The sequence below is a fragment of the Schistocerca nitens genome, chromosome 5, assembly GCF_023898315.1.
Source record: "Schistocerca nitens isolate TAMUIC-IGC-003100 chromosome 5, iqSchNite1.1, whole genome shotgun sequence".
NCBI lineage: Eukaryota > Metazoa > Arthropoda > Insecta > Orthoptera > Acrididae > Schistocerca > Schistocerca nitens.
This window is the reverse complement of record NC_064618.1, coordinates 756,984,062-757,006,757: the sequence shown is the minus strand read 5'-3', so window position 1 is coordinate 757,006,757 and position 22,696 is coordinate 756,984,062. Positions and strand designations below refer to the sequence as shown.

General features: G+C 41.0%; 1 protein-coding gene across 1 annotated transcript in view; it reads right to left on the bottom strand.

Moving 5' to 3' along the window:
* Nucleotides 1-2,670: 2,670 nt before the first annotated feature.
* Nucleotides 2,671-22,696, bottom strand: part of LOC126260884 (odorant receptor Or2-like) — a 45,905-nt gene continuing 25,879 nt past the window's right edge. Inside the window, exons 4-5 of the mRNA XM_049958326.1 lie at nt 20,694-20,849; nt 2,671-2,747 (exon numbers count right to left, since the gene is read on the bottom strand). Of these exons, the coding sequence (XP_049814283.1) occupies nt 2,691-2,747; nt 20,694-20,849 (213 nt within the window). The 3' untranslated portion in view covers nt 2,671-2,690. The remainder of the gene's footprint in view (nt 2,748-20,693; nt 20,850-22,696) is intronic.

The window sequence follows — 22,696 nt, the reverse complement described above, 5'->3', positions numbered from 1 at the left end:
AAAAGTTTTATAGTAGGATTGATGATCACGAAGTAGATGAAGTTAAGGAATTCCGATACGTAGGCGGCAACATAACCAATGACGGACGGAGCAAGATGGACATCAAAAACAGACTAGCACTGGCAAAAGGGCTATTCCTGGCCAAGAGAAATCTACTAGTATCAAACATAGACCTTAATCTTAGGAAGAAATTTCTGGGTATGTACGTTTACAATACAGCATTTTACTCGTATGTTAGTGAGACATGGACTGTGGGAAAACCGGAACAGAAGAGAATCGAAGCATTTGAGATGTGGTGCTACAGAAGAATGTTGAAAATTATGCGGACTAATAGAGCAAGGAATGAAGAAGATCCGCGCAGAAACGGAGAGAAAAGGAATATGTGTAAAACACTGACCAGGAGAAGGGTCATGTGATAGGATATTTGTGAGGGCATGAACGAAGACTTACAAGGTACTAAAGGGAGCTGTAGAGAGCAAAAACTGTTGAGGAAGACAGAGATGAGAAGACGTGCAGCAAACTGTTGAGGACGTAGATTGCAAGTGCGGCTCTGATATGAAGAGGTTGGCAGAGGAAAGGAATTCGTGGCGGGCTGCGTCAAAACAGAAAGAAGGCTGATGACAAAAAAAGGAAGTTAATCTAGGGCTATATTTTTTTGTTCTACTAAAAGTGCTTGTAAAATTTATCTACAAAGCAGAAACTGATAGTTTCCGTAATTATAGCTTCATAGGGTACAGTGGTTTGCAAATTATGCAGCTAGTTTATCTTTTACAAAAGGGTCTGAAGCTGCTATGTGAACGCGTCAATTTCAAAGCGAACCTGGGTGGCACATTACAGTTCTAAGAATAGTGCAGAGAATTTTAAACTATAGACTGACTGTATGCAAAACACATATAAAATACTATTACAAAAATGAACATAAAATTTCGACTTTAGTGCCTGGTTGGAAAACGTCACGTGCCTCAGAGCCTGAAAGCTTTGTGACGCTTACTGTCCTTTCATACTTGATACCGGTATCCACAGAACACCGTCTTTTGCTGATGAACTGTGGCGAACAAAGTGCCGACCAACCATAGTATAGACGTGCTGGATGGGGGCCTTGTCTGGCGATCATCCAGTGAAGGGGGACATATCCAGCGATTAAGTAATCTTCTGGATTTTGTGGCGCTTCTTGCTTTCCATGCGTGCTACGAAAGATTTGAGAGAAATGATGCCTTATGCAAGACACCATGTAATTAGTTTAACTCAAACAAGCTGCAGCGATTTCTGTGCTATCTTCAGCGTGTTTTATTTTTTTCTTTTTCACATAATGCTTTCAGTTATGTATCATGGTTGCTTTGCATCTACCATACACTCTGTTACTCGTCAAGATTTCCTTTATTGATGCTGTAGATTTCATTACTTTGTTTCTGACAAGTTAAAACATTCAGTATTTTTACTTTTACTGTTTTTAGCTGTTACACACCCATCTGATATATTGTACATGTATGTTTGTAACTTACTGTCGCGGAATTTCGGCAAAGAAACTTGTGGTCATCTTAAGGTGTATTCTGAAGATGGCACAAAGCTTCGCATAAATAACGCAGCAGCAAGATACAGACACCCGACACGTCACCCGAAATTTCACGGAAAAACTGTATTTTTGATAAAGTATACCAGAGGAAAATGTAACAGTTAAAAGTGGCAGTAGCAAAAACACGTGAAAAAAGGGATTCGAAATTAGAGCACCAAATAAGCCATAATAAGTGTAGAATCCTTGGATGATATAAAACACATATCTCATAGCATCACGTGAGAAAGAAAATAAATAAAATCCACTGAAGTTAGCACAGAAAGTGCTGAACCATGTTTGGGTTGAATAAAAAATAATCAAACTATGTCTTACAAGCTGAATTTCTCCAGTTTTTTTCCGTGAGTGACGATCCTTTGACATTTCATAGTACACAAACATGGACTACTCAAATGACACGTCTTCATCTGAAGCGGAAGAAGTGCCATATTGCATTAAAAGCTTTGAAGGTAGTGGACAATAAAGGGTTACATAAGCCCAATGTGTACTGCATTTCTCATTACTTGTTGTCTTCCTTTATTGTTTGTACTATTATAAAAGTAACAACCAAAGAGGTTATAAGCTACACAGTCAAAGTAATTTACTCATATATTGTCTCATATATTATAAAGATTGGTAAGTTGTTAGTCATTTCATTACTTGTCTCTAAACCGAATTCCATAAAGTACATTGGGTGAAAGTCTGTGGTAGAATTTATCACACATTGAGCTATGGTATTCAGTTCTACGAGCGAAATCTTCTGCTGCAATTATCAGTAAACTATTATGGTAGTTGTAAATTAATGTCGTGGGGTAGCGTTGTCATTTATGACGGCACAAACATGATGAATATAATTTTGTCATTAAACGTTTAACTCGGCGAAGTGTAAGGCACGTGATTTGAGTACCTAATGTAAAACAATATGATCAATTTAATAATTAGTGCAGACTATTTAAACAATCTCATATCAGTGTTTTAACAGCATTGTATCCTTCATGGCGCGTATTTCTTCTGTGGTTGTGACGGGCAAACAGTGGCAGAACCCCTGAAGCCAGATGAAGTTTTGAGGCAGACAATTATCTGCTAATCATAACCTGCTCATATTCCATTACATTTCCAAAGGGAGGCAGCACGACATCAGTCATTCGGAGCTCAGCTGATTCAACAGCGCGAAGTACGAATAGGAAGCGTTCATCAGCTGCAAAAGAAATCATATGGTTAATCACATGCAAGAAGAAAAAGAAGTAACATCGGCGACACTAAAGGCACGTAATTGTTAACATAGTAATGATTGTGGCAGTTTAAACTGTCCTTTAAGTCATCTGAAAGAGCTATCAGTCGTTGTGTAGAAGTTATGACGTATCTTTCAGTGAACATGGATAATAAGACGGAGAGTATGCAGCCATATGTCATCTATGGCTGGTACAAAAAATTACCCGAAATATTAATTGTATTTGTAGCACTACCAACGCTGCTAACGCAGTACAAAAGATCCAGCACTTGTAATTATATGTAACCTCCTACTTCTAATGAAAATAACTTTTGATTAAAGTGGTTGTGCTATAAAACACGTTATATAGATGACAAAAATGTTTAGTGAACAGATTATTTAATTCAAGTAGAGAGGTTGTCTTGCATGTGGATTTGTAAATACATATGCCTTTCTACAATTCTCTAATGTAAGAGACAATGGAACATTCTCTACATATAAAAGACAATGTCCTGACTGACTGACTCATTGCTGCCCAGCCGAAACCGCTAACGACAGAAACCTGAATTTTGGAGAAGGTGTGGATTTTATACTGTAGGCGTCGTTCAAGAAGGGATTTTTCAAATTTTCAACTTTTTGGGTGTGAATTAGGGGATCAAGTTTTTTTAAAAATATTCGCTATTAAGGCAGTTTTGAAGCTATACCTACGAAAATTGGTATTTGGTTTGTAGGTCAGCAATAAAGAAATACATGTGTCAGCATTTTTGGAAATTTAACACTGTGGGTGTGAAATAGTGCTTGAAAAATTTTGTTTGAAAATATTTCATTATTAAAGAATTGCTAAAGTATTTAGAAATGTGCATCTATAAACCTAGGTATTTGACTTCTCAGTTACAAATAAAGAAATACGTGCTTCAGTTTTTTTTGTAAGTTCAACCCATATGGAGGGGGGGGGGGACCAGGGGATGAGAATTTTTACGGAAATATTTCATTGTGCAAGCATTTTTGAGGTTAAATCTATGAAAATTTGTATTTGGTTTCTCTGTTAGAAATAAAACATACACATGTCACTGATTCTGGAAATTCAACCCCTATGTGTGTGAATAGGGGATGTAATGTTTTATGGAAATATTTCATTGCCAAAGAATTTTTAAAGCTAACTCTTTGGAAACTGGTATTTGGCTTCTCGGTTAGAGACGAAAAAAATACGTATTTCACTGTTTTGAAAATTCAACCCCTAAGGGGATGAAATAGGCTCAGACTGATTCACTGACTCATCATCGCTCAACCCCTACCACTCAGGATAGAAACTTGAGATTTGGAAAGTGTGTGGATCTTCTACTGTAGGTGTCGTTTGAGAAGGGATTGTCAAAAATTCCATTCCTAAGGGAATGGAATAGGTGATGAAAGACTTTTTGAAAGTATGCCGTTATTAAGGGAACTTTGAAGCTAGAACTACAGAAACTGGTATTCCGTTTCTCAGTCAGAAAACAAAAAACACATATTCAGCATATTTGGAAATTCAACCACAAGGGGGTAAAATAGTGGGTGAAAGTTCGTTTGAAAATAAATAGGTACTAAAGCACTACAAAAGGACTTTTAAGGCTACGTCTCCGACAGTTGTTACTCGACTTCTAGCTTAGAAATAAATAATACGTGTTTCAATGTTTCTGGAAAGTCAGCCGCTAAGGAAGTGCAATAGGGGATGAAAATTTTTAAGAAAATATTTCGTTATATTGAAAAAAATTTTAAAGCTAAATTTATGAAAGTTAGTATTTTGCTTCTCAATTAGATATAAAGAAATATTTTGTTAGAGGATGACAGGTGCTATGGAAATATCTGCACACCATAACACCTCGGCAGTCGGTTATCAGTACTACTACCAGCAAGATAACAAACTTATCTCAGGGTCTCTTCTGTCGCCAGGTTAACTTTCGGTGGCATGTTATACAACTGGGTGACTTATATTCAAGGTCGGCCACCAATATGAAGGCTGGGTCAAATGCAAACGAGATCTCCCCTTTATTATATTATGAATCCAGCCGCCTGTGCCTCCTCATTCTGATCTGATCTTCACAGTAAAAGGATGAAGAATCAAGTAGAAACAGAAACCTCCCCCAGCTATAAGAACAATACGACTGTTAGATATGAAATCAAATGTCTAATATCATTATAATTAATTTTAATATTGTTATTAATAGATATATACTCGATTAAACTTATGGTTTGTTATTGTTCCAGGAAGCAAACGCGCCTCTGTTGTCGTAGTTACAGAACCGCTACATACTATTAGCCACACTCACACAGAAGCAGAGTCCCATGGATGGTCTTCCTTACTTATTGGAGCTGGTGTTCAATTATACTGTATCACGGCTATAGACACAGTAGCAGCCACTATCACAGCCCACCAACATGCAGGCAAGTTCCTCAAAAGCAGTAGGGACCACCAACGCTTATAATGGGACAGCAAGTCAATCTAAATGTGTAAATGGGGGTGTATCATCAGCTAACGACTTCGTTGTGTTGGTTGAAGTAGAAAACACACAATACATTGGTACCAGAGTTCAATATTCATGATAAAAGGGGGAATATTTGTGCAATATTATAGGGTATATAAAGAATAAGATAGCAGAAAAATGTGATCTATCACATACTCCAATAGATGTTCATATGTATGGCCATAAGGTCTCAATAGTACAGCGTCCAATGAGACAATGCTGGAATTAACATAATAGGACACAAGCATGTAGTTAAAACATTCAGTATTGTACTACAGAGATTGGCACAGAAGTCTGTGCCATTAGCATCCCTAAATGAAAAGTAGTTTCCTATGAGTGTTTTGACTGTTGGAGCAAAAGTAGTATATGTACCAGGTGAAGTGGTGTATCAACACCTGCATTCCATTTGTACCAAGTCTGTAAGTGCAGAACCTGTCAACTCTGTAGATGCTTAGTTCACTGAAGGAATTCCTATACAGTGAATGCTGCCTATTGGCTCAAAGAGGATACAAGGTGATTTTAGGGCATACAGATGATAGCTATTTACAGACTTTTGTGCTGCCAGTACACAATGAAATTTTTACATAAAAATAAACAAATCACAATGTGTATTGTTGTTATTTCTCATACATCCCATATCCCCTGCAACCACCTGTAAAAATACGTATATAGCTTCGTATCAAAAGTCAGTGTGCTCAAGTGCCACCACTACCACCACCTTTGCTGCCGCCACCACTACCTCTGCCAGCGCTACTGTTGCTTCCTCCAGCATCTCTGATGCGCCGCCATCTCTGATACTCCTGCCAGTGCCATTGTGTTAACACTTATGCAAAAGTGTCCCATACAGACATACAACAATAGCCACAGGCTTGCTGCTTATTCGGGCCTGATAACCAGCCTTCCACGGGGAGCAGATCACAGTAACGAACAGATGGAGCGAGACTTATCTATCTCACCGTAACACGAAACACAAGTTCTTGAAAAGATGTATATACTCTGGCTTAGTTAGTAACATCCCATACATTACCTGATATTTCCTAGGCCACCGTGACCTACACACATATTATTACAATTTTTAAACACAATGTTTAGAATAGAATCACTTATTATTTCCCTTTTTACAAACAACACCATGCAGTTTAGTGGGAGTCCCATCACCGTGGCACCATGCATTCACATCATAATGTTTGTAGCAGGAGTAATACATAACAAGAAACATGTCAGTTTCAAACATTTGAGTCTGCAAGTTAAATCTCTGTGAAATATCACATAGAAATGGTAAAAAGTGTGTAGGAAAAAAGTAATAGTCTACAAAATTGAAACTACGATGTCTTTCAGTAAGTATCTTACAAATTTTCGAAAGCACATAACAAATATTTATTGATTTCGCCTGCTGGAACATGTAATAATGAAATGATAGTCTTCCTGCTGAAGCTTTGTAGCATATCTGGGAATATCCAGAACATGTAGGTAGTTTTCTTTAGTGCACCGGCGTTGTGCAGTCACTGATCTCCTTCAACGGAGAGGTTATCGCTGATGTATCAGCGGACATCACCTGCAATATACAGTCACTGCCCTCAAACTACATTGCACGACACTACCGCAGTTTCAGTGAAATAGCGGCCACTACTATAATGGACATGGATTATGAACAAGCAGTGAAAGTTTCTAATTGAGAGGAATATGCTAGTTTGTACATGAACACCTATATACAGCTGCTCGCAGACATTTTCCAGAAATTCTAGAATGTGGGCCTGGGCACATACTTTCTGATTCCTGCCTTCTGTTTCACCAAATCAAGACTTTTGTAGGTGGTACTGTTAAGGGAGACATGTGTCAGGATTGACCTCTTGACTAATGACATATTGCTCTTCTTTGAACGCTAGTTTCGTGTGGGACTTTGCCAGTGCAGACACAGGCATGGCAAGGCGAATAATCCATGAGTGAGTGAGTTGCATCCTTTACTTGGATGTAAACAACCTGCACCAGCACGCAGTGTAACTAAGTCTGCCATTCAGAGAGTTCTGATGGCTGCCTGAAGAGGAAATCGTCAGACTGCCGGACGAGATCCATGATGTAGCTGGGGATGCTGGTGAGGGATACGTTCTTGAGGTAGAACTGGCATGCCCCACATACACTACTGAACATCAAAATTGCTATACCACGAAGATGACGTGCTACAGATGTGAAATTTAACCGACAGGAATAAAATGCTATGATATGCAAATGATTAGTTTTTCAGAGCATTCACGCAAGGTTGGCGCCGATGGCGACACCTACAACGTGCTGACATGAGGAAAGTTTCCAACCGATTTCTCATACACAAACAGCAGTTGACCGGCGTTGCCTGGTGAAACGTTGTTGTGATGCCTCGTGTAAGGAGGACAAATGCGTACCATCACGTTTCCGACTTTGATAAAGGTCGGATTGTAGCCTATCGCGATTGCGGTTTATCGTATCGCGACATTGCTGCTCGCATTGGTCGAGATCCAATGACTGTTAGCAGAATATAGAATCGTTGGGTTCAGAAGGGTAATACGGAACGCCGTGCTGGATCCCAACGGCCTCGTATCACTAGCAGTCGAGATGACAGGCATCTTATCCGCATGGCTGTATCGGATCGTGCAGCCACGTCTCGATCCCTGAGTCAACAGATGGGGACGTTTCCAAGACAACAATCATCTGCACGAACAGTCCGACGACGTTTGCCGCAGCTTGGACAATCAGCTCGGAGACCACAGCTACGGTTACCCTTGACGCTGCATCACAGACGGGAGCGCGTGCGATGGTGTACACAACGACGAACCTGGGTGCACGAATGGCAAAACGTCATTTTTTCGGATGAATCCAGGTTCTGTTTACAGCATCATAATGGTCGCATCCGTGTTTTTCGACATCGCGTCGAACCCACATTGGAAGCGTGTATTCGTCATCGCCATACTGGCGTATCACCCGGCGTGATGGTATGGGGTGCCATTGGTTACACGTCTTGGTCACCTCTTGTTCGCATTGATGGCAGTTTGAACAGTGGACGTTACATTTCAGATGTGTTACGACCCGTGGCGTTGCGAACAATTTACGTGTGCAACAACAAGAATGCAGTAGGAATGCATTTACATCTGTTGGAAGCATGTTATGAAAACAAACACTCCAAACCGACGTTTCATGTAAGTCACATGCAACGAAATTCTGTAACGCAACCATCTGTGTGTGGCGTGTTTATAATTATGTATTATTTATATTTTAGGAAAATTAATCTGTAAAAAACACAACATGTCATTAAGAAAGCGTGTAAACCGTCTGAGGATGAATCACAACGATTCGAAACCGGTAACGGTGCCCTTTAAATAAAGGAACTGAAAGTAAATTTGTGGCTGGTTGCTGTTCTAACACCATCAAGCCAAATGGTTCCATTCCAAAGCTGTTGACAATGCTGGCGGATAAGTTGGGATATATTCTGCACTTCAGAAACACCAAACAAAGCGCGCTCGTGATTTGTGACTTAAAAATGATTTTTACAAGTTAATGAATAATTCAGCTTTCGGGAAAACAATGCAAAATGTTGGAGAATAGCTCAAAGTTTATGTAGTTTACCTGTGTGATGGACGTTATGGTGCAAGAGATTACATCGCCATGCCGAGTTTTATGCAGTTCACCATCTTAAGCGAAGGATTTGTCACTGTGGAGATGCCCGAGGTTTAAGTGCAGTTCACAAAGCCTGTCTATATCGGTATGTGTTTTCTAGACCTCTCCTGACTCCACTTCGTTCAAATGGCTCTGAGCACTATGGGACTTAACATCTTAGGTCATCAGTCCCCTAGAACTTAGAACTAGTTAAACCTAACTAACCTAAGGACATCACACACATCCATGCCCGAGGCAGGATTCGAACCTGCGACCGTAGCAGTCGCGCGGTTCCGGACTGCGCGCCTAGAACCGCGAGGCCACCGCGGCCGGCTGACTCCACTTGTCCTGATTCCACAACGAGTTTGTGAAACGAAATTTCTTCGATCCAGAGTTGCTTTACATCGACACAGATAGTTTCACCTATTAGGTGAAAGGGTGTGATCAATACGAAGTTAATAGGTATGATCACGACGGACCTGACAAGTCTTGATATGCGATGTTTTTGGAATAACACACGAAACAAGAAGGGTATCGGCCCAATGAATGACGAGGCGATTGGTTCGCAGATTGTGGAGTTTGTGGGACTCGAGTCGAAAACGTACTCATATCGCACAGATGCAGGTGCCACCCAGAGGGCAGCTAAGAGCGAGAATCGTGCGGCCTGAAAGGTGCTCACGATTGAGGATTAGATAAGATGCCTGCTCAAGGGCACTGGCACCGCTCCGCATATGGTGTGCCAGGTAACTTTTAGTCGTGAGGGCATGGGGTATTTCATGCGCTGCTGATGTAAAAGGTCTCTCGTATCATGACGATAAATGGTTCATCTGTGGAGATGAGCTCTGCACCTTCCCGTATTTACACTATACATTGAGTGATTGTGTGGCTGGACACTTATTTGTAAATGGTAGAAGTATGAGCTACTATGTACTGAATAATTGGATGAAGCGTTTGTCATAGTTGTGTGTTTGTTAGTATGCATGCCTGATTGCACACTATGTATGCATATACTGTTTACATTGTATACTAAACAGCACACCGTAGATGTGTGTAAATATTGTATATATTTGTGTGTATGTGTGCAATTTGTTTTCACCTGCTGCTAATAGTTCCTGTTTCCCAGCCACGGCGGGTAGCCGTGCGGTCTAGGCGTCTTGCCACGGTTCGGGCGGCTCCCCCCTCCCCCCTCCCCTCTGGCGGGGGTTCGAGTCCTCCCTCGGGCATGGGTGAGTGTGTCGTCCTTAGCGTAAGTTAGTTCAATTTGTCTGTAAGCTAGGGACGGATGACCTCAGCAGTTTGGTCCCATAGTCCTTACAACCAATTTCCAATTCCTGTTTTCCAAATTATCAGAAGGCAATGAATAAAATGTAAATACTGTATACATACTCGTGTATAGAAAAAAAAAATGTAAACGCTGTACTTTTTTTTTTTTTTTTTTTTTTGTCTTCTGACTAGTCTGAGGCGGCCCGCCACAAATTCCTCTCTTGTGCTAACCTCTTCATCTCTCATTAGCACTTGCAAGCTACGTCCTCAACTATTTGCTGCAAGTATTGTAATCTCTGTCTCCCTCTACAGTATTTGCCCTCTACAGCTCCCTCTAGTGGCATGAAAGTTATTCCCTGTTGCCCTAAGAGGTATCCTATCGTCATGACCCTTGTCAGTGTTTTCCACACATTCCTTTCGTGTCCGATTCTGCGCAGAACCTCCACGTTCCTTACATTATCAGTCCACCTACTTTTCAAAATTCGTCTGTAGCACCACATCTCAAATGCTTCGAGTCTCTTCTGTTCCGGTTTTCCCACTGTTCATGTTTCACTACCCTACAATGCTGTGCTCCAAACGTACAATCTCAGAAATTTCTTCCTCGAATGAAGGCCTATGTTTGATACTAGTAAACTTCACCTGGCCAGGAATGTCCTTTTTGTCAGTGCTAGTCTGCTTTTGATGTCCTCATTGCTCCGTCCGTCATTGGTTATTTTGTTGCCTAGGCAGCACAATTCCTTAACTTCGTCCACTTCGTGACTATCAATCCTGATGTTAAGTTCCTCGCTGTTCTCATTTCTGCTACTCCTCATTACTTTCGTCTTTCTTCGATTTACTCTCAATCCATATTCTGTAGTCATTAGACTGTTCATTCCATTCGGCATATCATGTAATTCTTCAATCTCACTCAGGATAGCAATGTCATCAGCGAATCTTATCATTGATAGCCATTCACCTTGAATTCGAAATCCACTCCTGAACCTTCCTTTTATCTTCATCACAGCTTTTTCGACTTACAGATTGAAGAGTAGAGGCGAAAGGCTATATACCTGCCTTAAACTCTTTTTAATCCGAGCACTTCGCTCTTGGTCGTCCACTTTTATTATTTTCTCTTGGCTATACTACATATTGTATATTACCCGTCTCTCCCTATGGCTTTTTCTCAGAATTTAGAACATCTTGCACAATTTGCCAGGTCGACAAATCCAATGAAAGTGTCTTGATTTTTCTTTAGTTTTGCTTCCATTACTAACCGCAACGTCAGAATTGCCTCTCTCGTGCCTCTATCTTTCCTGATGTCAACTGGTCCTCAATTTTCTTTTGCATTCTTCTGTATATTATTCACGTCAGCAACTTGATTGCATGGGTTGTTAAGCTGATTGTGCGATATTTCTCGCACTTATCAGTTCTTGCAGTCCTCGGAATTCTGTGGATAATATTTTTCCGAAAATCAAGTAGTATGTCGTCAGACTCATACATTCTACATACCAAGGTGAATACTCGTTTTGTTGCAGCTTCCGCCAATGATTTGAGAAATTCTGATGGAATCTTATTTATCCGTGATTTTAAGTCCTCCAAAGTTCTTTTAAGTTCTGATTCTATTACCGGATCCCCTGTCTCTTCTAAATCGACTCCTGTTTCATCTTCTATCACAGCAGACAAATTTTCCCCCTCATAGAGGTCTTCAATGTACTCTTTCCACCTATCCGCTCTCTCTTCTGCATTTAACAGTGGAATTCCCGTCGCACTCTTAATGTTACCATCTTACCTTTTAATTCACCTAACGTCATTTTCACTTTCCTATATGCTGAGTCAGTATTTCCGACAATCATCTCTTTTTCGATTTCTTCATATTTTTCATCCATCCATTTCATCTTTGCTTCCTTGCACTTACTATTTATTACATTGCACAGAGACTTGTATTTCTGTATTCCTGAATTTCCCTGAATATTTTTGATACTTCCTTCTTTCGTCGATCAACTGAAGTATTTCTTCTGTAACCCATGGTTTCTTCGCATTTACCTTCTTTCTACCGATGTTTCTCTTTCCAGCTCCCGTGATTGCCCTTTCTATATATTTCAATTCATCTCCAACTGTTCTGCCTACTGAGATACTCCGAATTGCTGTATCTATAGCGTAAGAGAACTTCAAGCGTTTCTCGTTATTCTTTAGTACCTCTGCATGCCACTTCTTTGCGTCTTGATTCTGTCTGACTAATTTCTTAAACTTCAGCCTACTCTGTATAACTATTATATTATCTGACTCTACATCGGCCTCTGGTTGCGCCTCACAATTAGGATTTGATTTCGGAATTCTGTCTGACCATGACGTAATCGAACTGAAATCTTCCTGTATCACCCGGCCTTTGTCAAGTATACCTTCTCCTCTTGTGATTCTTGAACAGAGTATTCGCTGTTACTAGCTGAAATTTGTTACAGAACTCAATTAGTCTATCTTCTCTCTCATTCGTTGTCCTAAGCCCATATTGTCCTCTAACCTTTTCTACTACTCCTTCTCCTACAACTGCATTCCAGTTCCCCATGACTATTGGATTTTCATCTTCCTTTACGTACTGTATTATCCTTTCAATTTGGTTTTCTGTCGAGTCTGAGAAGAACACCCCTATCATTCAACTATTCACAGTAACACATTCTCTGCCAGACCTTTCTATTCATAACGAGCCCTACCCCCGTTATACCATTTAATGCTTCTGTTGATATTAACTCACCCGACCAGGAATCCTTGTAGTTTTTTCCATTTCACTTCACTGACCCCTACTGTATCTAGATTGACTCTTTGCATTTCTCTTTTCAGATTTTCTAGTTTCCCTAACACGTTCAAGCTTCTGACTTTCCACCCTCGACTGGTAGAGCTTTATCCTTGCGTTGGTTATTCAATCTTTATCTCACGTTCACCTTACACTGGCAGTCCCCTCCAGGAGATGCAAATGGGCGTCTATTTGGGAATCTTTTACCAATGGAGAGATCATCATGACACTTTTGCAATTACAAGCCACATGTGTGAATACACGTTATTCACCTCTAATGCAGTGGTTTCCATTGCCCCCTGTATCCTCATACCGTTGATCATAGCTGGTTCTTCCAACTTTAGGGGCAGTTTCCCACCCCAAGGACAAGAGAGTGACCTGAACCTCTGTCCGCTCCTCTGCCCATTTTGGCAAGGCCATTGGCAGAATAAGGGTGACTTCTTCAGTCGCCAATCCCGATTATTAATCGAAACTTAAGCAGTGGCGTGTTTGAACACGGAACCGAGGATATTTTGACTACTAATCAAAGACGCTACCCCTAGACCATGAGTTCACCTAAATGCTTTATATAGAAAGAAAATGTAAATATTCTATGTAGAAACAAGTGGGAAACATAGTATTTAAGTCCATCTGGATTAAGTGTCGCAGATAGTCATAAGCCACTAGTAAAAATAATAACTCAATAAATAAAACCAATATGTGTAAAAAAATTGCAAAAACTCACCAAAATGGTAAATTGTTGTACACGAAAGACAGATTTCTAGAAAAAAACACTGTGTTTGTATGTTACAGAAACAAACAACTTTGTAAATAAGGGAATAAGTTTTTTGACGAACAGCAACTAATTACTGCATAAAAATTTTATTGCAAAAAAAGAAAATTGTTTATAAGAAACCATTAGTTAATTTGTTACACCATTGTTATTTCCATACCATACCACTATATTATTATTGTTTGCAGCAAATCCTAACTCTTCCCCATGACGGACAGGCCTCGAATGAAGAGGCCTATACAACTGAACTTTTTGTAAAAGATGATGAGGGAGAAGGGGATCACAAATCTTATCGGTACAGGGCGGGGGGGGGGGGGGGGGAGAGGCTTGGGTGTCGGGTGAAGGAAAGGATTTCCCAGCTTTTTAATGTAGTCCCACAACTCTAGACATTTCCAGCTAGTATTATGTCATGTGACTAATATCAAGTTACATCATGATCTTGAATAGCACTTGCCAAGGTGTGTGGATAGTGCAAGTGTTCTCGTGGATGACCTTGATGGTTTCCCGAGGAGACGGGAGTGTGAGGTGACCTTGAATATACATATAGTGCAAGTGTTAACCTGTGTAATCTGACACAATAAATCATCAGCGACCTTGAGATAAGATCGTTAAGCATGAACGACCATCCAGTAGTTGTCATCTGAACTGGATGGAGGAATGGAACATCCTACCACAATAACCCATTGTCAATCTTGCGGGGAGCATGGACGCACATTACAGTACGCTTTGATCATAGATCCTGTTAGGAAACACGTCCCACCTTTTGTAACGTTCAGAGGACTATCATAAATCGCAGTGAGTTCAGAACAGTTATTGTCTTTGAACAAAAGTGTCATTTCTGCTCGTGCAATTGCGTATTTCGTTATTGCTTGTTCACGAAACTGTAATCGTTCTTCCTATGTACGGTGCAACTTTCATCGCACTATGTTTCTTGACAGTGACACATCATGCGAAAGTTATTTTCGTCCTTGGGTTTTATACGCGGGTTGGAGAGCCACTGGAAACACATAGTGTTTAGTCCATGGAAACTGACGTACATGTGTGACTATGATAATTCAAGGTAATGCAGGACGGTTACTAATGTTATTCGTCAATTATATCTATTTATGGAAAGAACGGTAGGAGAAAATAATATTGTGGATGGAGGAAAGGTGAAAGATTAGAATTTATCATCGTACCGACGAGAAAGTCATTACAAACAGAGCACACTGAGCCGTGGTAAAATTTGCTGTTTTGAAGAGCGCGCCGCAGCGCGTAGTGCCGGCCGCGATGGTCTCGCGGTTCTAGGCGCGCAGTCCGGAACCGTGCGACTGCTACGGTCGCAGGTTCGAATCCTGCCTCGGGCATGGATGTGTGTGATGTCCTTAGGTTAGTTAGGTTTACGTAGTTCTAAGTTCTAGGGGACTGATGACCACAGCAGTTGAGTCCCATAGTGCTCAGAGCCATTTGAACCATTTTGAGCAGCGCGTAGTGTAAAGGCCGGTTCCCACTAGAGCGCGGCAGCGCGGCGTGCGGCAACGGCAGCGGCAAGCGTTTTCCGCTTTGACGCGGCAGCTTGCGGAATTGGCGTTCCCATCTGGAAGCGGCAGACGCTAGCGGTAGCCAATGACGGACAGCCACTGTGGTACGGGGTGGGACCCACCGAAAGGACCGGTGTGTTTGAATAACTATATCTTACACCTACATGAAGGAAAGACGAAGTTGGGTGAAGACATACCAATTTTTCATTTTCTGTACAATGTACTCTTTCACATATTTCATTATTCATGTTTTCTCATTTCACCATAAGAAGATTTCATGACTACTGTTCATGATTGTTTACTATCTCCTAACACATTGAAACAGTGTACGATAAAAGAGATTATTCAGATAGTTAAGGGAGACAAAAATTTAAAATGTGATACGGTAGCAGGTACACGAAAACAGTAAGAACACAGAAGCTAGGTGGAAGGGATGAAAGTGGAAGCCACCTGATAGAATTTCCCACAGAGCATAATGTAATCATCGCCAGCGCCTTGCTTAAGAATCACGAAAGAATAATATACATTTGGAACAGTTTTCGAAACCAGATTTTAAATTGTAAGACTTTTCCCGGTGCAGACGCAAATATACAATAATCTATTGGTTATGAGCTGCAGTTTACAACTAAAGAGACAATAAACGGTAGCAAATTAAGGAGATAGAACTTGAATAAGTCAAGACCCACAGTTTTTCGATAATCTTAAAGTTACCGTAATGCAACGACTGACTGAAACAGAGGAAGGAATCCGCTAGAATACGAATGGATATCTTTGAGAGAAGAAGTGGTGAATGCAGCAGAGTATGAGAACGGGAAAAAGGTACAGTAGAAATCGATAGATAAAACGTGATATATTAGATATGACAAGAGGGAAAAATATAAAAATGCAGCAAATAAAGTAGGCCATGGGAAATAGAAACGTCTAAACATGACGTTGACAGAAAGTCCAAAATCGCAATGAAAATGAGAATGAAAACGAGAAAGAAGAAAGAAAACTTTGACCAAAGGAGAAGCAACTCTCAAGAACTCACTTGGCAAGCCAGAACTAAGCAAATAAGAGAAGACTAGAAAGTGGAAGGAATATGTAGAGAGGAGAGGGGGGGACGGGTTGTACAAAGTAACATAAGAACAATGTTAGATTCCTGTGAAATAAATGTCTGAACACGTAAGGAAATACTAATCCTACCACTTAGCTAAGTAGACTGACTGAAGACCTGTGAAACTGTTTATAGCATTTGCCTGTTTAGAGAAAGGTTTTGACAATCTTAATTAAAAAAATTCTTTGAAGCTCTGGAGATGTCATCGATAAAACACAGGACACAAGATTACCTACAACTTGTACAGAAACCAAACTGCATTTCTAAGACTTCAATGACTTGAAAGGGAAACAGTAATTGAGAAGGCAGAAGTAGAGAGGATATAAAATGAAGACTGTCAATAGCAAGAAAAGCGTTCTGAAAAAGAAAATTTGTTCACATCGAATATATATTCTAATGGTTGGATACTATTTTACAAAGGTATTTGTGTGGAGTGCAGCCTTGTATGTAAGTGAAACGTGGACGATGAACAGTTCTGTCAAGAAGACAATGGACGCTTTCAAAACGCGGTGATCAATAAGAATGCTGAAGATTAGATAGGAGGATCGTGTAACTAAAGAAGAGGTACGGAATTAAATAGAGGAGGAAGAGGAAATTGCGGCACAACTTTGGCAACAATAGGGGTTAGTTGACAGGACATATTATGAGGCAATAAAAATAGTTTTCTTATTAAATAAATGGATAAACATTAAAAGTAGCGGTAGTACTGTGAACTTTAAATATACAGGAAATTATTTAATGTATAATTTAAATTGTTTGTTAATATTTATACTTATAAATCCAGAGGACAAAAGGGGTTGGGTGATAGTATTCTGATAATAATCATCTGTTGAAATGCTATTCTACTATTTTATCTATTAATGTAAGCAGTGAATTTACTCTTCCATGCACTCCTCCACAAAACATTTAAACCAAAACTGAAATCAGCTGAACACCAAATCTTTCAACCACTGTCTGACAACTACTGGATTCACTTTCAACTTTCTATAACTATCACTGGCTAGCCACACACACATACAGATATAAGGAGAACAAAAATAAACAAACATTAGTTTTCAGCATATAATTCTTTAGATTGGCAACATGTACATAAACAAACCAAACAGGAAGGGACATGAGGTGAACACACTGTAGTTACGACTTCAAATCAGTGTTTTCGGTAAAATGTCTACAGCTAGTGACAGAAGAAAAAAGAGTGAACATGAAAATGTGCTTAAGTTTCATAATCTAAGTTTTAGTTCAACCTCCAGCATGTGACCAGGCGAGGGGAAACGCAGATGTCCGCCAAAAACTCGATTCACTGTAAGGAATCAGTTATTCACGTAAAAAAAAGATGTGAATTGTTTTATAATGTGCAAGTATCACATATCAAAACAAAACTGAATCATTCTAGATTCCACCGAAGATGCCTTAAAGTAAAAGGCGAAACGCGTCTTGAACCAATAAAGTACACTGGATAAAGAAAAAATAATGTTTGTTACTTCCAAAGGAAATAATCAATAGCTGTAGATACTTAGCAAATTACATCTTATGACATACCAGTAAATTAGTCTCGGTTTAACTTCTCATTCCACATGCTATTAAATCCCGTTTAAAGAAATTCATCTATCCCTTCCGAAAAAACTGTAGTTTCTTTCATATCTCGATAGATAAACAGATTTTGGATATTTATCATGCAACGAAATACATGACTTTTTACAAGTTATCGTTTGCAAAAAAACACGTTTCGATTTCTTGAGCCGTTTACGAAATTTGCAGTTGATACAACCACATGGTTTACGACGAGCAGGACGAAGTATCGGTCGCGTCGCGAGCGATCTGCGCGCGGTCACTGTACAGCCCGTCCGCCGACATATCATTCGATATCTCGAGAACGGTGATAGCTATCGTTCTGCTCTCAGCTTTAAAAACAATTTCGATATGTTGACTAAATTTCATACGCAATAATGTATTACCTAAAATGAACTGTACGTAAAGTCCACGCAATGCGTTTTTACCTCTGCACACTCATTCAAATTTCGTGTAAAGGTTTACGTAAATGCGATACAGCAAGTAACCACGATGAATAACGAAAAGAAATTCGGTCCTTTATCGAGAGAAGATATCAGGCTGTAACATGCCCAAGAATCAAATTTTTCTACCGAATAGTTTCCTTGGAATCGGATGATAAGTATTTCATAGCTGCCGCCGCGTCCGCGCCAGCGGTTTGGCGAAAGTTCGTGTGGCCCGGGGTTCCGTACCTGACGTCACGCTCAGCGCGTTCTGTGATTGGCGGCGCGCACCTGGAGCGCGTCACGCGGCAGCGGAAGCGGTTCGACATGGTCAAACCGCGACGCAGAGCCCGCCGCGCCTTGCCGCTGACGCCATTTCCATGGCAACCACGCCGCTGACGCGCGGTTTTGACGCGCGGCAGCCCTAGTGGGAACCGGCCTTAAAGCAGTCGCCTTCCGTTTCTGGCGGTGGCGCCGCTGTGTCAGTCGCAGCTTTGGTGTGTCCCTCTAGTGGGAAAGGCGAAAAGTTGCCTGTTCACGTGCATTTAAGGGGCGCTATAAGCTCGCAAAGGGGTAGTTCGTCAGTCGGAGTGAGTCTGGTCAGTTGATCAGCCGGGTCAGTGTGGGGCAGTCAGTGTGTCTGTCGTCCGGAGTGCTAGTATGTGTTAGGCCTCCAGTCTGCTCGAGTTTGTTCACGCAGTGGTTATTGGCGGTTGGTTCGATCGGTTGGTCAGTCGCGCACTGAGACACAAGATGACTTGCCCGTCTTGAACGTCGGCGCATGTGAGGTCGCCACGTCAGTACAATGGGGCCGCGCCGTATAGCGAGGGGTTGTGGCTTCGCGGCCGACACGAGAGCAACAGGAGTTAACCCACGACATCGGTCTGGCCGGGGCGAACTGCGACGCCATGAGACGGGAGATCGGTGCGCCTTCCTGCGTCTGTTGAAGCGGCTGGCAGCGGACGGTTCGGGAGAGCGTTTTGGGGGTGCTACGACAGGTCTTCGCCAGAAATCGCAGTTTATTAGAAGTTAAGTGACTGGAGATATGCTGTTCATTCACTTGTTAAATTCTACTTGTTTTCTTGGTCAGTCTCTCGTCCCCAGCTTGCTCGTCTGTCTCTCGTCCGCATTTGTTAAGCAGTTAGTGTCTGTCTGTTTGTCTGTCGGTCTGCCGTACGTTAATAGCTGCCTCTGTCATGTTTGTCGGATTCGGTGTTAACGATTTTATTGCTTAAGGTGAAAAGGCCGAATTCCTGAAATATGTTTTCATCATACCTATCATCTTGAAAGGTGGTATATATGTAATGTAGAGCATGTTTGTACATTTTATGTAAGACCGCATTTCATGGGTTTTAATTTAAATGGTCATTTTAGTATATAAAGTTGCCACCCTTCCACCGTAAGAGTTTTTTTAAAAACAAGTTGCACTTTCGGTGGCAAATAATTTTTAATGTGAGCGTTTTGTACCATTTCCATCCCTCCTACGGGGTGCATAATTTATGTGTTTGTGTGAGTTGTTAAAATTTTTAGTTTAAAGTAATCTCGTGTGTTGCAGATTTGCACCAGTGTAGTCTTTCAGAGGTTGTTGTGAGCGGTCGTGACTACGGCCGTGTTAAAAGGCAGTGGCCATGTTCACAGTCCGAAAGCTCATACTGCCCAAAAAAAATTTTTTTGTTATTTCTGCCTCTGAATAAATTGTAACTTGATATTTACAGGGTGCTTTCTGATTATAATTTTAAATCTGTTTTAAAAAAAGGGCTTTTAGGAATAAAATTTCCATTTATTGAAAAAAAATTGTTTTCATCAGTTACCCACTGGCAACTACTTCACGCTCAAAAATGGTTCAAATGGCTCTGAGCACTATGGGACTCAACTACTGTGGTCATCAGTCCCCTAGAATTTAGAACTACTTAAACCTAACTAACCTAAGGACATCACACACATCCATGCCCGAGGCAGGATTCGAACCTGCGACCGTAGCAGTCGCACGGTTCCGGACTGCGCACCTAGAACCGCGAGACCACCGCGGCCGGCAACTTCACGCTCACATAGTGTGATTCAATGTGTTAGTGTTCTTGATGAGTCGCTAGTATATAAAGTGAATTCTTAAGAAAAGTTTTGAAAATAAATCCACGGTTCACACGCGATTGGAAAGGGGGAATATGGGGAAAGAAATTGGTCGGGTTCGTATAAAAGCAGCCATTCCGGCATTAGGTTTAGTTGATTTACGGAACCTACAGTGAAAGTAAATCTGGATGGCCTGATGTTGATTTTAACCGTTGTCGTCCTGATGTCAACGCAACATCATACAATTGTAGCAACGTACTAATTGATACAACACAGAATCGGTACGGTGGTACAGACATAGTAAGGAATGTTAGCAAAGTACAAATGTCGACTGACCCGGAGGAATGTCTGCCTGGAGATGGCGCAGAACTTGCTGGCGGTGAGGATGAGCGGCCGATGGCTGCGGCACAGGAAGATCCGCAACTCCTTCCGGAAGCGAGGCGAGGCGTCCGCCCAGTCGCTGCTGTACGCCGACAGCTGCAGCCGCTCGCTCTGCCGGCACAAAATGGTTCAAATGGCTCTGAGCACTATGGGACTTAACATCTGAGGTCATCAGTCGCCTAGAACTTAGAACTACTTAAACCTAACTAACCTAAGGGCACCACACACATCCATGCCCGAGGCAGGATTCGAACATGCGACCGTAGCGGTCGCACGGTTCCAGACTGTAGCGCCCAGAACCGCTCTGCCACCTCGGCCGGCTCTGCCGCCACAATAGCGGAGGGGGGGGGGGGGGGGGGTTACTGCTGTAACTCTACTGCCTTCCATTTCAGATAATCGGTATTATTCTTTGACATAGGTACCCTACTTTGTTGCTATTAGTATAACAATAAATGTCTAACTTTAAGGTGAAGGACGTCAAACGGGCCGAATGGAGCAGGAGATGCATCATAGGACATTTTAATTTCCAGTGTCTATACTTTTACAAATAAATTCATAAAACTTTGTCAGCATCACCAGGAAGGATTCAGGATTCACACTCATTCCAGTGGAAGTTCGAAAACATAACAAAATAATTTTTTTTTACGTTTGAAATTTCATCAGTTTTTCACTTACTAATGGCTGCATTTGTTGCTATAGGTACACTTTTCTTCATACGTTACAGAGATTCTTCGATGAATTTTGCACATCATTCATACCATAGTCACAGTTGTATGAAACTCTACAATTTATTTAATTTATGAAAAAACGAATGAACTGTTATATTTTAAACTTCATGTTTAGGAAAAACACAAATTTTATAGTTAATTACCTCAATTTTTACCAGCTTTCGAAAATTCTAGAGTTTCATACACCTTTAAGTATGGTTAGTATGCTGTGTACAATTCATCGAAGAATCTCTCTTACTTATGAAGAAAAGTGTACCTATAGCAACAAATACTGCCATTAGTAAGTGAAAAAAATGATGAAATTTCACAAGTAAAAAAATTATTTCGTTATGTTTTCGAATTCTGAATCCTTCCTGGTCATGCTGACAAAGTTTTATGATTTTTTTTTTTTTTGTAAAAGTATAGACAGTGGAAATTAAACTGTCCTGTGGTGCCTGTCCTGCTCCAAGTCGGTCAGTTTGACGTCCTACCCCCCTTAGGAGATCACTTTATACAAAATGTTGCAATGTGCAAGAGGACTAGAGGAATATATTATAAACGGCCACAGTTTGCGCCGACAAGTATGGCAGCGATTGCCCACCCACGGTCGAGCAGCATCTGCAGAGTTGTAAGGAGAGCTATCCAAGCCTCAGACGAACAAATGCCCACGTAGGTGGGATGTCACCAGCAGACAGTGTCACGTGTTAATTTTGGTAGCACTACCGGGAGGGGATAATTTAAATGATGAGCGAATGATATTCAGAGCTAATGTAAGGCAAAAGCTAGAAAAAGACTACACAATGTCCAACTGCAATGCCTGAAGATGATTGCTGCAGCCGCAGCTGCCTTGAAGTGACCTTTAGAAAAAATTCAATTACACCTGAAACCTCAATTCGAAATATTTTTGTTAAAAATTTACGAATTAACAATAATTGTTTATATTTAGGTGTGGTGTTTCGTCTTTCCGACAGGTCCTAAAGAACAGACAGCACACATGTAATTGTATAGACATTCCTCCACCGACATACGGCTATTTCAATGCGAATGCATACCATTGCGGGAATACAGTGACGATGCGAGCAATGGGGAAAGTGGAAGGGCTCACAACATCTGTGGTGACCAGGACTTGGAATTCTGAGTTCGTTAAGAAGCATATACGGGTGGCTGAGGCGGTCAAGTCGACCGTTTGCAAGAAGAAGAGAATCTGGGTTCGAGTCCTGGTCCAGTTATAAATTTTCAAGTGCAAGTGTT